The sequence below is a fragment of the Eptatretus burgeri genome, chromosome 3 (genome assembly GCF_056783735.1).
Source record: "Eptatretus burgeri isolate ZD-2024b chromosome 3, Ebu_testis_v1, whole genome shotgun sequence".
Lineage (NCBI taxonomy): Eukaryota > Metazoa > Chordata > Myxini > Myxiniformes > Myxinidae > Eptatretus > Eptatretus burgeri.
Window position 1 is genome coordinate 100,958,824 of NC_140963.1, and position 17,150 is coordinate 100,975,973.

Here is a 17,150-nt window from a genome sequence, read left to right on the forward strand (position 1 = left end):
ATGGGCGCGCTGCGATTTTCACTAGCCACCACGGTAGCCATCTTGAAGTCTGATTGATTTTCGATATGACATCCAACGTGCTCTAACTTACTGCATCATCGTGATATCACTGCTTCCTTTTAAAATGCATGGGCTAAGGGGTTACGCCCGCTTTTGCTGAGCTATTTTTATTGTAATTATTATAGCTTTTGTTTGGGGCTTACAGGATGGCCTCGAGGTACACGCACTCACCTCTAAGCTTTCTCGCCTGGGTTTACATCCCGACCCAGCTATATTCTCTGATCCTGGTTTTTCATAGGCAGGGTGATTCATCAATGTGTGTGCCCTCCTCGGATGGACGTTAAACGGGAGTCCCATCTGTCAGCATTCGTTGGTGAATGTTAACGATCCCATGGTTTCCTTTGTGATGAGTAGGAGAGCTATCGCCGGCACCCTGAACAAATTATACCTTCCTGCCCAAACCACTTAGTTGAGCGTCAGGACTGCCCAGCCAGTTTGTGAAAGACTTGGGCCAAAAACTTATCCCTGCCAACCCCACAAGAGCTTGGGAATAATTGAGGCTGTTAAAGAAGAAAAAGAATAAGATAAGCTTTTAATGCAAGTTATGTTTTTCTTCTATTTCTCTTTCTGCTGTCTCAGACCACCCTTTTTTCAGAGACCCTTTTTTCCTCACTCTTCCTTCCAGAGATTCAAGCAGCCAGTGTATCACGTCATGTAATTTGTTTTTGGAGGTGTACGTCTTTTGAGATCATTACCCACGATTGTACTGGGTGTTCCCAAAAGACCTGACAACTTTGGTTGTTATTATATTTAGTACCACAAATGATACAACGATACCCTTTGTTTTTTTTATGATACAGAAACTCATGAAGTTTTCTTCATTTTCCGGTCTGGTGGCTTAATGTTAAAGAAAATGGCGACTCCATGGGAGAAAGCTCAGTGCATCGAATGGTTAATCCAGAGGAAATCCAACACGCAAATTCCACGTAATTTCCGTACAAGGCATGGAAGGAATCTGTCATCGCAGACAAGCATCAGAGAATGGTTCAAGAGGTTTAAGGACACTGGACGTTGTCAGAAACAGACAAGTACCGGTCGACCATCAATCATTTCAATAAACTCCCAGAAAATCAATTTTAGACACATCCAGAGAACTGGGACAACCAACCAGCACTATATACAGGATTTTATATAAAAGGCTGAAGCTTTAAGCTTATAAGTTGCAGATTCTGCAGGAACTCAAACAAAATGATGGATCCAAACGCATGGCTCTTGCCTTGGAAATGCTCAGTCGCATCGAGGATGACGAAGATTACCGGAAAATGTCATGTTCACAGACGAAGCTTATTTTCCTGTATTTGGGAGGATCAACCAGCACAATGTGAGCATATGGGGCTCTGAAAACCCCCCACGTGGTCATTGAACACATACACGACAGTCCAAAGGTCATTGTGTGGTGTGGCCTTCTCCATGACCTTGTGGTGCGTCCGTTTTACTTTGTGGAGGATACAGTGACATCAACAATTTATGTGAGCATGTTGCAAGGATTCGCCTTCCCGCAGATTGAAAACCGGCAACCCGATATCATTTTGCAACGTGTTGGCGCTCCCCCTCATTGAGCCTGTCATTTGAGCCGTCCTGGATGAAAAATTTCCATGTCGCGAGATTGGCTGAGATGGACCTGGCACCACGACCACCAGAGAAAATCCACATTGTTTTTGTTTTTTTTTCCTCTGGGAGTTTGTCAAAGATGTTGTCGACAACACGAAGGTGGCAAACCTGCGGGATCTTTGTTCTCGGATAACAGCTGCATGCACACTGGTGGACGCAAAAACGCTGAGTCGAGCATGGCAAGAACTTGTGTACAGCCTTGATGTCCTTTGCGTGACAAACAGAGCACACATTTAAGTGTATTGATGGTGTGCATAAAACGTTATGAGTTTGTTTCATATATACCAAAGGGTATTGTTGTATCATTTGTGGTTCTAAATACATTTACAACTAAAGATGACTGTGGCTTTTTGAACACCCTGTATTACCCCCATTCACACTTCCCAACCCACTCCTCTGACTTGCTGCTTTCAGTGTTTCCTCCACCCCACCCCACCCTCTGTCTCTGTCTCTGTCTCTGTCTCTGTCTCTGTCTCTGTCTCTGTCTCTCTCTCTCTGTTGTGCCTAATTTTGTCCCTCCACCCCACTGTCAATTTAGCCTTGCTCCCTTGAGCCTCGCTCTTGTTGATTAAAATAATGACTGTTTGTTTTTGCCATCCTGAACATTTTGTTCCACTATCTTCTTAAAATAGCAAATGTGAAAACAGACTAGTTTGTTCACACATTGTTTTTTCATTAAACTTCAGTTGCAAAATAAATGCCACTTTTTTTCAAATTCTGCCCTTTCTTTACTCTGAGGGCGTCATTGTAAAACAGTGTTCCAGACATGACCATCCTGAAGATATATTAAATTTGTATTCAAAAAGCAAAACATTTGAAAATACAACCGACCTTTTGAGTTCCTTCTCTGCTTGATAAATCTTTCGCCCTCTTTGTTGTTCTTTTTTTCCGTTTGTGGAATGGCGTTCCTCAGGCTGTTGTATCCCACATTTCAAGCAAGTATTGCACTATCATCTCATGTTGCCCTATCCCTCCCTGCTTCCATTCCTACATGCAATATTTTTATCACCATTAACCCAACCCTCTTATTTGCAGGTTGCTTTTTTTTTCTCTTCCTCACCAGTCTCTCTCCTCTCCTCTCCTCTCCTCTCTTTTCCTGTTTCTTTTGTCTCTTACTTGTGTCCAACTGTTACCCGACTGTCAGTTTGTTGTCTTCTTTTTTTACCCTCGTATCACAACACCCTTCCATGAGCCTTAATCTTGTTTAAAATTAAAATAACAAAATCTTTTTGGTCTGCTAATAAATTACCCATAATTAATACTTTTATTATTTTAACTACAGAGCTTTTACCTTTTATTAACCTGTGGACTTTAAAAATCATGCTGCTGTTGGTGTTGTTGTTTAGACCAATATCTCTGAACATCGGCGGCATTTGGAATACTAAGAGAGGGGGGAGGGGGGTGACAAAGAGGGTGGGGGAGAAAGACGGCTGGGGAGAGAGGAGGAGGGTGGGAGTGAGAGAGGAGGTGGAGCGAGGAGGGGTGAGGAAATGAGGAGGGGGGGCGAGGAAGGGGAGGAGAATGAGGACGAGGGGAGAGCGATGCCTCACCGCACCTCACTATACACTCCGGGAAGGGGTGCGAAGAGGGGAGTGGGAGCGAGAGAAGGGGAGAGAAGGAAGTGGGGGGAGACCGATGTCTCAAAAATCGAGTGGGAAATTTTCAGAGTAAATTAATTTAAATATTATTGCAATATTTTTCCAATTTTCTCTTGAACTGGTAGTTCACTTGGCCTGTTACTTTACTCATTATGATAATCATGTTATGTTATGTTAATTGTTATGTTAATGTTAATCCCGTTATGTTAATCGCTCTTTTAATTTCATTTATTTTGCCTTCCTAATTTCAGAGATTTCCCCACGAAGACCCCGGCCGCAGCCATCGCAGTGATCCCCGTGGTTAATTATTTTTGTTGCACTCAATAAAGTTACATTTTCGGCACTTTCCTAAATCTTTTCTGCACTCAATATAATTCTCAGAACAGTGGAAAATGTGACGTTTAATGCTTTGGCAATTTCAAATTTTGTTTGTGTAAATATGGAGAAAGAGGGATCACAGCCTTGCTTGCTTAAAGTAAATTCATAAATAAGCATCATTATAAGAATTGTTAATTTCTTACATATTTCAGATTTCACTCCAGATTTCAATATTTAATTAGTCCACATGCTCCTATCATCAAATTTGAAGACATATTTCGATTATATGCTTTAATTAGTCCGTAAGAGTACGTCGTGGTTCCAAGGCAAGGCATTTTGGAGCAGGCCAAAACAAATGGCGGCTTAAGACCCCTGTAATGGGCTGGCCAAGGATAAACCTGTTTTTGTTTTATTCATACTGAGATGAGATGGTTGTCTTCAAAAGAGGTGTTTAAATTTATCCACGACCCAGTTTTCATTCATCCACTCCCGTGGAGTTTCCTTAGAATGCATGCAATGTTTCGGGCAACTAGGTTTCATGGTTTTGGAGTTATGGAGGAGATACACTGACACACACTGATATTTATGATGACAGACAAGCATGTACAACCCGTCGCTTCGCTGATGGGAGTATTGAGGAGGCGAGGGGAGGAGGTGAGGGAGAGAGAGGGTCAGGAGGGAGGGAAAGAGCGAAGAAGGGAGGTGGGGAGAGCCGTGCCTCACCAAACATTACTCTACACTGTGGGAGGGAGAGGTGTGTGTGTGTGTGTGTGCGTGCGTGCGTGTGTGCGTGCGTGCGTGCGTGCGTGCATGCGTGCGTGCGTGCGTGCAAAAAAAAAAAAAAAAAAAAAAAAAGAAGAGAGAAAGGTGAGGGGTAGAGGTCGCATTAGCAAAGATAATATGCGTTGTGCTTAAGGACCGAACACACACACACACACACACACACACACACACACACACACACACACGCACACGCACACGCACACGCACACACACACACACACACACACACACACACACAAAAACTCATGTCAGAACAGCTATACACAGAATGACACATCAGAGTTTATAATGTAATCAGTCCCTTTTAATGTAAGTTTATAACGCACATCTGCAAAAACTTTGATGTCCCAATTACAGAAAATATGTGGGAACATGAACCAAAAGCAATCGCAGAAAACATGGAAGTACCTACTGCTCACGTACGACCTCATGATCCCTTCGCGCGTGAACATCGAAAACAAAGCGTTGCAACCAGATATACTTCGGTATAAAAAAGAGAAGACATTGCTGATTGAGGTGTTAATACCAGTGATTTAGGACGAAACTATTCAGAAATCAAGAAAATGACCAAACACCAAGACCTCAAGAATTAAGTGAGAAGATCCTGGAAGCTGAAGAATAAAAAAAGTTGTACCAGTGATAGCTGGACCTACAGGAATGATGACAAAGAACCTCACAGAGATATTAAACATAGGGGTAATACCCCAGGGCGCTCACCTGGTCGTGGCTGGATAAGACAACCAGGCAACCACTGGTAGGTATGGATGACCCAGAAAATATGCAACGGAGAAGAAAGTAAATTCCTATGCATGTTTTTTCTTTTAATGCCGTGAACAAACTTTGGTACATCATGGGTGATAAGGGTTGAGGTCAAGTTTCATCGAAATTGTGTGTGCAGTTTCAGAAAAGAAAGCAAATACCAATTTGGGGAGGGGGCAACCCCCCTCCCCCCAGAGACCCTCCTCGACCCCAACATTTTTTTAATGTCGTGAACAAATTTTAGTGCATCACAGGTGGTGAAGATGGTGGTCGTTTCATTGGAATTGCGTGTGTACTTTTTGAGAAAAAAGCAAGTGCATATTTTGGGGGGACAACCCCCTTAAACCCTCTTAGAGCCCGATTTTCCTCATGTCATGAACAAACCTTGGTATGTCATGGGTGATGAAGGTCGTAGTGAAGTTTCATCGGAATTGTGTGTATCGTTTCTAAGAAAAAAGCAAATACCTCTTTGGGGGGCACTACCCCCCCTTAAACTCCCTCTGAAGACCCCTTCAAATCCCATTTTTTTAATGCCCTCATGGGTGATGAAAGTTGTGGTCAAATTTCATTGAAATCGTATGTGTAGTTTCTGAGAAGTTGCAAGTATTTGTGAACGGCCGGATGGATTGACGACGAGCCATCCCATAAGCTCCCTGGAACTACTTTACAGGTGAGCTAAAACCATCCCTGGGAATATTACAAACAAACTACAGTTGGAAGCCCACCCTGGGCTCAGTAATGATCCCGAAGAGAGCCCTCGGCACAAAACTTTGAGAACAGAAAACTTCACAGCTTGGTCCATTAATCGTGACCCTTACCGAAACGAAGGTGGATGCTTCGAGCCTGCCCTGGGAGGACTGCATTCCACATTCTGAAACCCGAATATGGAGATAGCAATCAACAACACACACACACACACACACACACACACACACACACACACACACACACACACACACACACACACACACGAGACCTGGGGCGGTAGCATTCAAAACCAACAGCCTTGTAAAATGCAGCGACCTTTGCACCCCACTGGTCAGCTCCGAATATGATTTGTACATGCTACAGTCCCCTCAACAGGGGGTGAATGATGGGGGACGAGGGGGAGGGTTGGGAGAGAGATAGAGGAGTGGAGGGAGAGGGGAGGGGTCAGAGAGAGAGAGAGAGAGGGGGGTCGGAAAGAGGGATAGGGGTTGGAGAGGGGTTAGGGTTGGAAGGTGTAGGGTTGAGGGATTCCAGCAGATGTGACACCCAGTTTATCGTCCATCCGAGAGATGACACACACAGTGATGAATCACCCGGCCTGTGAAACACCGGGAGGACAGTTTAGAGCTGGGTTGGGATTCAAATCCAGGCTACACAGAGTTGAGCATGCGTACCTCTCAGCTTTCCTGCTGTGATTTAGCAATTCTTCACTTCAGAAATGAAAAAAAAATTCTCATCGTGATCATGTAATTTATTTTGTCTTCGTACCTCCTGTGTCGAACCACGGTATCACAATTGAAATTTGCAGAACGTGCCAAGTGGCTTTACTACGCAATGCACGAAATGTTTGAATATATATTTTCACATTTTCAGCGAGGTAGCCACCGCCTGTTGCACCGCAGAACAACACGTGGCCAACACAGGCGAATAGCACTGAAGTTTGTTCAAGTCGATGCAGTATTCAGTGACAATGCGAATATTGTAGAGCGCTGGCTTCAGCACCCCAACGAAACAGTTGATAAGAAACGGTTTCCTTGGCACGCAATTGGCAATCACCAAACCGTCTTATTCAACATACACATCCTGGAGATGCCCGAACTGTCAAATATGTCCTAATTGGACAAATGAACACTTTTCGAGGAGTCGGAACTGCTTGTAAGTTCGATTCTGGAGCTTAAATTTTGTAGTTCTCCTTTGTTTAAGACATACTCGTCGTAATCGCATATGTAGAAATTAAATATTGCAAACGAACCCTCACGTCTTCTCGCGTTTATAAGCATTGCAATGTATGCAGCGATTCGTAGCTATGATGAACAGGCATTCGATCATATGAGTGAGGAAAGTGGAAAAAAAACTTTATCGTTAAGAAATTGTTGCGGCCTGTTCCAAGTCAAGGCATGGATGAGCAGGCCAAAAAACATGGCGGCTTCAGACCCCAGGGAGGTTACTGAGGATACGCCTTAAGACCCAAGAGAGCGAGGTTCCCGAAGATTATTTGATGAAGGATATAATTAAATAAAGCTGCTAATTATCTTCAAAAGGGATGTTTTAATTAACCCAAACACCCAATTTTCACTCTTGCACTTCCTTGGAGTTTTCTTAGTTTGCATGCAAAGTTTCAGGCTACTCGGTTTTATATTTTTGGAGTTATGGAGATCACACACACACACACACACACACACACACACACACACACACACACACACACACACACACACACACACACACACACACACACACACACACACACACACACACACACACACACACACACACACACACACACACACACACACACACGCACACACACACACATTTATTAGTATAAATAACACTGGCTCATAGGCATTTTTTTGGATCTATATGGTGGAATATTTGGGTTCTATAAAGACATATCAGACAGGATAACCTGACTATAGCATCGTGCTGACAATGGCATGCTTCACAACCTTGACAAAGCAGCTCAGCATGGAAAGGATTTATAGTTGTATTCACTTAGGAAGTATTTTCATTTGCAAATTCACTCTTAAAATCAACAGGAAGGATTAAATGGAAGAACAAGCATAATGACGACAAAATATGGTAAAATGATGAGAGGCATGCATATACAATTTCCTTGACCATTGGCAATAATAATAGAGTGAATTATACAAGAGAGTGAATTATGTAATAGAGTGAAGCAAAAATCCTTCAAATCCGCATGTTAAATCTGTTAAAATGACTGTCCGTCCATGACTTGCTCAACCCCTTTGCTTGTATATTCTTCCTTTTATTCGGTCTGGTGTTTGACCCGAAGGCGGGTTCAGTGTTGCCAAAGCAGCCCCATTGCAAATAATTACACTGGGTGGTTTGCGTGCCCCCCTTTAATCACTTCCTTTGGTTTTTTTTTATTTTTTTCCTCTTTCTATCCTTCCATTCTCATTGGGTTATTTATTTCCTTGCTTCCGTCGAAATGTTGTGCATTGTTACTTGTGTTGTACTTCAGCCTTCAAGGTAAAAAGTGTGATACAATTTCTCAGGATCTACAGAGTCGCATTGCCAGTTGACACTGACGTTTCCTGGTGCCCAACTTGTCCCTGGCCATGGTACACGTCCAATCCAGCCAATCGATGTGCCAGCTTCCTTTCCTACACCTCCACATAGCCACCCTGAGGATGGCAGGTGTGTTGAATGCATACATCATTATTAAGTAATTCACATCAGTGATGTTTTTGGAAAAGGTTCCACAGTAATTTTCGATCAAAGTTTTGCCCTTTGGACTTGGTTTGAATCCCACTCCTCTTTCTCCATTGCCTGATTGTGTGTCCTGCATCTCAATGTATGTAAACTGCATGCATCTCGATAAGTCATGGTGACATAGCATAAGCTGTCCAGATGTTTATGGATAGCTTGTTCGACCTCTTGATTACTAAAAGAAAAAAAAGTGTTCAGTATTTATTTTCTGCTTTGTTTTGATATTTTTGGCTTAGCACCAAAGATGGATGGAGGTTGTGTTTTCACCCCTTTCTGTTTATCTGTTTGTTTGTCTGTTTTTCTGTGAGCAGGATATCTCTAAAAGCTGTGGATGAATTCAGACAAAACTTGGTATACATGTTGGGTATGTGACAAAAACGAATTGTTTTGATTTTGGTGTAGATCCGAATCAGGATCTGGATATGAAAATTAAAAAAAATATTTGAAGTGATTCTTCACCATAACATCGAGAGTTTAACTGATGTTGACCATGTAATCTTTGTCTGTTTGACAGTCACCAGGCCAGGGCCTCCGGATTGGAGGTGACACTTTGGTGTCACACTGTGTCCAATGGAGGTTGGGGGAGTGCTCGTCACACTATATATATATATATATATATATATATATATATATATATATATATATATATATATATATATATATATATATATATATATATATATCTCTCTCTTCTTATTCGTCTTTCGGCTGCTCCCGTTAGGGGTCGCCACAGCGGATCATCCGTTATGATCCGCATAATGATTTGCCACAGGTTTTACACCGGATGCCCTTCCTGACGCAACCCTGGTCTCCTCTTACGACATAGGGATATGGTACACCTATTCGAGCCGGGGCATACACCAGCCCAGTACACTGGTACTCACTTCGCCAACCTCGGAAGGATGACAGACTGAGTCAACCCCCTAGTGTATTAATTCAGTGGCCCAACGGGGCTTGAACTCAGGACCTTTTGGATCCCAAGCCGCTGCCCGAACCACTGCGCCAACACCAGGCTTTTATTTATATATATATATATATATATATATATATATATATGTATATATATATATATATATATATATATATATTTGTGTGTATTATATATATATATATATATATATATATATATATATATATATATATATATATATATATGTATATATATATATGTATATATATATATATATATATATATATATATATATATATATATATATATATATATAAAACTATAATACACATATATATGTATAACTAACTGTGTGTGTGTGTGCGTGCGTGCGTGCGTGCGTGCGTGTGTGTGTATGTGTGTGTATATATATATATATATATATATATATATATATATATATATATATATATACACATTTGGTTTTTGAAAGAAGAAGGCGCTTCGATCCAAAAGTTAAAAAATAAAAATAAAACACGAGATCGACTCCGCTGATTTGAGCAAAAAAGCGAGAGCAGATCCAGTCTCAGGCAACGTTTTATCTGCTTCACAGCCGGCTTCCTCAAGCACAACAGTGGTTTATACATATTATATTGTTATGGTTGTGGAAATTCGCAAACCACCATTCAGGTTCCCCAGAGATCAGTTATTTCGATAAGTGTGTGTTCCAGGTTAGATTTCCCCACCGATGTATAAAGGGATTTATTCGTGTGCCGGGCTGTGAATCTTTGAGTTTGCCGTTATTCTGTTGTATCTTTTATTTCAAATGACGAACAACTCGACAACTTCCGCCCCGATATTGTGAGAAGAAAACAGGAATGACGGTTGGGGCGGGTCCCTCAGAACGGCGTCAACAAGGATGATGGTTATTACAACAGCAAAAGATGTAAGCCCGATCACTCCTGGGATTTTCCCCCGCGCGCCGGGAAGGGAGGGGCGAACGCCCCGGACCCGATAAAGGGCCGCGTTGGAACACCGAGAAAGGAGTTGATGAGTTGGTGAGTTGGTGGTGAAGCTGCCAGTTGGTGGGCGAGCAGCAGTTGAGCTGAGGGCAGTCGGTTGGCGGTTGGAGAGCCGCTGAGTCGGTTGAAGGGCAGTTCGTTGGAGTCGTCGAGGAGACGGCCGTGGAAATCAGGCGCGCTGCCAGGCCCGAGACCAACCAAGCCGCCATTACAACCGCTGCCGCGTTGGCAATGAGCCAGAGAGACAGATACCGAGGGTCGCCGAACAAAAACCCATCGAGTCGCCACAAGGGCGACGAGGTAACCTGCCCGGCCTCTCGGAGCCCCTTCGGTCATCCCGGCTCTGGGGAATATTAAAGGCTTACGAGCCTGTCTTTTTCTTTCTTGGATTTTTGTATGAAAGTCTGTGGTGCCTTGTCTTTAAGTAGAATTGTTGTTAAGTGCCTGTACATACTTGCATTCCAATAGAACCCGGCTGTAGGCTTTTTGCTTGTGTCCTGTCCCCATCCCCCCATTGTCTGCTTACGTGCCGAGGGTGGAAATAAATACCCATTGTTTGAATGTCAACCCGCTTGTTGCGTCACTTTCTCCATTGACTGCCATTGTGCGGTAGGGGAATTAACTGGCTCATTAAAGCCGATAAACGTACATCTGGTCCGACGGGATTTGGCGAATTAAAACCGCTCGGCATTCGCATACATAACAAGCCGCTTAAGCGGCTCGTTTTCGTGCAGGTCCCGTCGAGGTATAAACTCCTGGTATTTCTGTCCGCGCGAATAATTCGGTACATCGATGATTCGGTGATCGACCCTTTAGCGCGTGGACAGAAGAATTGGCTGGTTTATGATGCGTTGAGGCATCCGTGACTGGATTTCGGGGTTGGTCCTGAAAGTCACGACTGGATTGCGGCCTTCGGTGGACGTGCGACCGCGATTTGGCTGGAACGGTCGTCCGCACGCCGAACGCGGCGGAAACCACAACAATATATCGATTCAAAACAATTATTTACATATTATTTTATGTGATTTTATACATAGTATGCATGACACATTGTACATATTTTCGACACATATTATACATCCATAAGTATAAATGTGGTGTACGGATTGGGACCAAATTCGTTGCAGAGGTAAACGCAGCAATGCCAACCCTCCCGATTTCATCGGGAGGCTTCCGAAAATTCACCCAAACTCCCGCCCTTACGATCACTATCCTTATCCTCCCGAAATTTTGATATTTTTGCACTGTTCACTAATCAGAATGTACTAGTATGAGAATTGAATGAAAAGCATCGTCTGCTACGTATAGCATGTGGTAACTCCATAACGTTCGCTGCTACCAAATTGTACGTAAAAAATTGCAAATTCAAATGAGGAGCAGCGAAACATTGGGTCTGGATCTCGCTTATGCGATCATGCACTGAGATTTAGTGCATGCGGTATGTGTGCAATACAGTGCATGCGGTATGTATGCACAGTGTATATGCATGCGATACGCTCACTGCATGCAGCTGGGCCCCGTACCAGCCCGGCGGTCGTGACCACCGTGCGGTGTTTAACAGCCGCTAGAGTTCTACGAGTCGCGCTGCAGCTGTGGAACATCGACTTCGAAGTTACCGATGCTTCAAGCCCTCGATGTTGATTACGAAATGGCAGAAAAGAAGCTTACGAAGACCAAGAAATGGTCTCAGAAGTGCAAGACCGAATACAGTTTCCAATACCCGTGTATTCGAAAGTCTGAAAGAGGAATTCATCATGCGTATTGTACAGTATGCAGCGTTGATATTTCAGTTGAGCACGGAGGTCGCGATGATATTCGGAAGCACGTTGGAAACAAGAAGCAGCACACAGACATTGCAAAGGAGAGATCTTCGAGCACGAGTACCGGTACACTTCTGAATTATTTCACCAAACAAGGGACAAGCGAGGAAGAGGATGTTACCCGAGCGGAACTTCTCTTTAGTGGATTTATTGTGGAACATAACTTGCCCATATCAGTCTCAGATCATGCTGGACCTCTATTTCAAAAGATCTTTCCAGATTCAAAAGTTGCTTCAAAGTATGGATGTGCAAGAACAAAAACTTGCAAGATGTGCAAGATGTGCAAGAACAAAAAAAAAAAAAAAAAAAAAAAAAAAAAAAGCAAGAAAAAAAAAGGAAAAAAAAACAACAAGAACAAAGAAGAAAAAGAACACTGGTCAACAATTTTTTACTTTCTGAATGTTGTCTAGATTTCTACAAGTGAATTAGTGTATTCTGGCACTGCTGAATCAGCAAATGGCATCCGTTTCTCTAGCATCCATCAACATCCGGTCTGTTTTTTGTGCAAAGTTGATTTGAAAAAATTAGATCTTGTGACAAAATCAATTACATTTTTGTGGCATTACCAGCTGATTTTTGTCAACACATATCATCCTAAACATGTTTTTAAGAAAAAAAAATGTTTTGCCAACAACATTTATTGATTACATGATAGAAACATCGATTACTGTCATCTGAATGGTGGGCATTGATAAAGGTAAGTACAAGTAAATTGCATGTTGCGTCACCACTGTTCAAACTTCAGGGCTTGAACTTCCGTTTCTTCGAACTCCTGGAATGTTCAGCGGCAGGGAGGTCTCTCTTCAGATTCCAACAGTAGTCAGCCATCATGACTGCGTCCCAGCGACCCTGATACCTGGTCTCCATCTCCTTCATGTCCTGATGGAATCTCTCCCCTGCTCATCACTCATTGAACCCAGGTTCTCAGGAAACCGGTTCATATGTGAAAATAGGTAGTGCATCTTGATGCTCATGTTGCAGCCCAGGTTTCTGAAAGCAGTCAGCATGTTGTTGACAAGTTCTGCGTAGTTTCTGGCCTTATTGTTGCCAAGAAAGTTCTTCACTACCAAAACAAATGTCTTCCACGCTTCCAGTTCCACTTCGTTCATTGAGTTTTTGAACTCTGGATCTCTGATGAGCTGACGGATCTGAGAACCATCAAAGATGCCAGCTTTCAACTTCTCCATGGTCAATCCTGGAAAAGCCTGGCACAAGTAAGTGAAGCAGTCACCATCTTTGTCCAGAGCCTTGGTGAACTGCTTGATTAAGCCGAGCTTGATGTGCAGCGGTGGGAAGAGTATTCTGTCTCTGTCCACCAGAGGGTCGTTGATGACGTTCCTTTCTTTGCATGGCACCAATTCCTCCCGCACAGGCCAGTCCTTCTTCGTGTAATGCTGAGCACGGTCCCTACTATCCCACATGCACAGAAAACAAAGGGTACTTGGTGAAGCCAGACTGTTGTCCCAACAAAAAGTTCACCATCTTCAGGTCAACACAAATAAACCACTTATGCTGATCATAACCAATTTTCTCCAGCACGTACTTCACCGCTTCATACTTCTCCTTCAGTGTAGTCGAGTGAGCGATGGGTACAGAGGCAAACTGGTTGCCGTTGTGTAGCAGAACACATTTCAGTGATCGCTTGCTGCTGTCAATGAACAGTCTCCAATCTTTGGGTTCGTACTGTGGCACTCCAAGCTTGAGCAGAAGCGCATGTCATAAATGGCGCATGTAGGTATTGTACATTCTTCAGAGTTCGTTATTTCAAGAAATACAACTTTTTTTGTATCACATTATTACAAAATCTGCTCCATTAACTTTAGGTTTGATCCACGAACTTTATGCTTTGCCTCACCAATTTTTGGAAGATTTTGAGGTTTTATGACTTCAAACTGATCCCTTTTCGACATAATCACCTAGAACTATCGTACCTGAATACTTCTTGTCATTAAAATAATTATTTCCAATCAAAACAATTATTTGACATGATATTTTACCCCACCAACTTCTTCTAAAATGCTCCACACATGCGTACATGTGAACAAAAATGTAAAAAACGACATGTGGCCATATCTCAAAAACTTGACCTGATTGAACAAAACTAATGTGAGTTTTGGATTCAGCGCATCAGATTCGTCCTAAATCAGCTTAAAAAATGCAGACAACAAATTTGTTGTTGACCAGTGTAATTGGTGAGTTGTCAAATGTTACTGCTTCATCTATTGCCGATATTGCTAGACTAACTCCATTTAGCCTAGCTCCAGACGGTAGCAATGACAGTGGTGAGGCCCAGCTATATCCTGTCCTGATTTCGTACTATGACAACAGTGCTGGGATTGTGAAGCAAGGTTTGCTAAGTTTGCCTGCGTGCAAACAAGATTCCACTGGAGAAAACATTTTCAAACTGCTTGATCATGAGTTCAGTGACAGGAAAATTCCGTGGGAAATTGTGTTTCCTTTTGTGCTGATAATGCCTCTGTCATGGTGGGCAAGCACAAAGGAGTCGCTGCTTATATCCACAAACAAAATCAGAGTGCTGCATCATGGGATGCCCTTCCCATATGATGCACAATACGACAGAGAAGGCGGCTCAGGCCTTACCCATTGAATTAGATGACTTTCTCATCGATATTTACTACTACTTGGACAAAAGTAGTAAACGCGTCAAAGAGTGAAAGCACTGCAAGAACTCTGTGATGCCCCGACACACAAGATTCTGAAGCATGTCGCAACAAGGTGGCTGTCCCTTGGTCAGTGCCTAGACAGGCTGATTGAACAGTGGGAGCCACTTCGCCTCTTCTTCAAAGAAGAAGTACGAAGAAAAATGCAACCAACTGTAGCCAAGACTCTAACAACGAGCAAGAAGGACGGCACTGTATCTACTGCCAGTACTGGCACTGCAGGATCAAGCACTAGTGGAGCAGCATTCACCACTACCACTGCAGTATCTGCTGCGAAAGAAGACAGCAGGGACAGCACCAAAAACGATGCTGAGAGCGGGGAGCATACCCGGCACTTCATCACGTTCATCTACAAAGCAGATCCCTTCAGAGTCGAGAAAGACTGTGATAGTCCCATCTACAGGCAAAGAAGGACCCAAGTTAAGTTCTGCTTTTGCCAAATCACTTGATAGAAGCTCAGCAAAACCTTCGAATCGGAGGTCTTCTTCCTTGGCTGCACCTACCTCAAGCTCTCTCCTCAAACGTAAAATTGGATCTGGTACTACGAGTCTGACCTCTTCTGCTGGCAGTAAACGCAAGTGTGATCGCCCTGCGGCTAAGTGTACTACGAGGTTCTACAACTAAAAAGCGCATCTTCCTCAAACACTGTGCAGGAATCTAGAGAAAAACGTGTCAACAGGATGTTCTTGTCTCCACAAACAAAACTCTATTGTTTCTTCCTTCGATATGCTAACAAGCTTTTTGAGAAGGGAATCTTCTGCTCCAAAGGAGCGAACCCTGTATTCATCTCCTGCACGGAGAATTGAATGGTCTTCTGAAAGATATCTTCGTACGGTTTTTGGAAACCATCGGTGTCATCGGTTCCTCTGGTAAATGTACCCTTCTCTGACAGAAATCATCAGAAGAATGATGAGGACCTCATGATTGGGAACGATGCCAAACTGTATATAAGGGGAACAAAGGAGTCTCAAGAAATCCACCTTCACTCTGAGTGGGTCAGACATCCAAGGTTTCTTCCAGTGCAGTTCGCTCATATTATGTGAAAGCCTGCAATTACATCTTCAAAACCTGGCCGCCAGATGATGAATTAGCCAAGCATGCTCAGGTGCTGGATGTTAAGCTACACCAAGAAGTGGGGTTTGACTGTGTTGAGTTTTTCATCAAGAAATTCCCCTGTCTGTTCAGTGGCGGTGATAGTGACATAGACAGTCTTGAGAGTGAATCGCTCACTACCAGGCAGACGCCTCCATAGCTACAATTGCTACTGAGACAGTGAGAGTGGATGAGCAGTGGCATCGGATTTCATAGCTCACAGATCCCTGCACTGGTGCCAAGTATCCTAATTTGAGCAAAGTGATGAAGGGAATCTTGGTCATTCCTCATTCGAACGCATCATGTGACGGGCACTCAGTCTTGTACGGAAGAATCATACTGAATTTCGTCCCAATTTGAGTGTCAAAACCCTGAAGCTCTCTTAATTGAAAAACTAGCTCATAACACCCCTTGCTACCAGAGAATACAGCATAGACATAATCAGAAGGGCTAAAGAGCCACACAGCTGTCACTCAGCAAAGCTGCCATGGAAAAAGCAAGCAGCAGTAGTACCAGCCAGTAAGGTAAGAAAAATATTGCTTCTTTTGTGCTTTTTGTTAATCTTTGATTGTCCCCTAACTTACTAATATTAACATACATGTAACATTAAAAAGTGCACAATTTTTCCCCTTTTTTTTTTTGTTCAAAAAGTGGGAATTCTTAACATGTTAAATGCTCCAAAATAGGGCTCAGAGGGCACTAGAGAGCGTCTAGAACCCCAGAGCTTCCAGGGCCCTAAGGCGGGCCCTGGACCCCGCCGCAAGGGTCGAGCGCTCCGCGCTCGAGATGTGCGCTTCGCGCACATTATTTGGTGTCGGTTGAAAATCCTCCCTAATTCTGATTTCCAAAAGTTGGCATCTCTGTAAACGGTTGTTCCGGCCAGGTTTTAGTGGGGTTAGCTGTCGATAAATGAACAGGATTGCACATGGGAAAAAGTACACGGCCACTCTGGGAATCGAACCCGGGCCTCTGGTGAACCTATAAATTGGGCCGCGTATATTCTGAAGAGGACCACTCCAAGAAAAGGACACCCTGGAGAGTGTAACGATATTGATCTTCAACTGTCATTGTCACGA

At 43.2% G+C, this 17,150-nt stretch overlaps 1 protein-coding gene across 14 annotated transcripts in view; it reads left to right on the forward strand.

Annotated features, from left to right (window-relative positions):
• Nucleotides 1–17,150, forward strand: part of LOC147030538 (histone-lysine N-methyltransferase 2C-like) — a 240,631-nt gene that overhangs the window by 169,294 nt on the left and 54,187 nt on the right. For 13 of the 14 annotated variants that reach the window (XM_085874679.1, XM_085874678.1, XM_085874680.1 and 10 more), the window contains one exon: nt 8,357–8,498. In XM_085874679.1, the coding sequence (XP_085730805.1) occupies nt 8,357–8,498 (142 nt within the window). Of the gene's footprint in view, nt 1–8,356; nt 8,499–8,881; nt 8,935–17,150 lie in introns of all 14 variants that reach the window. The other variant, XR_015056437.1, reaches the window with a different exon arrangement.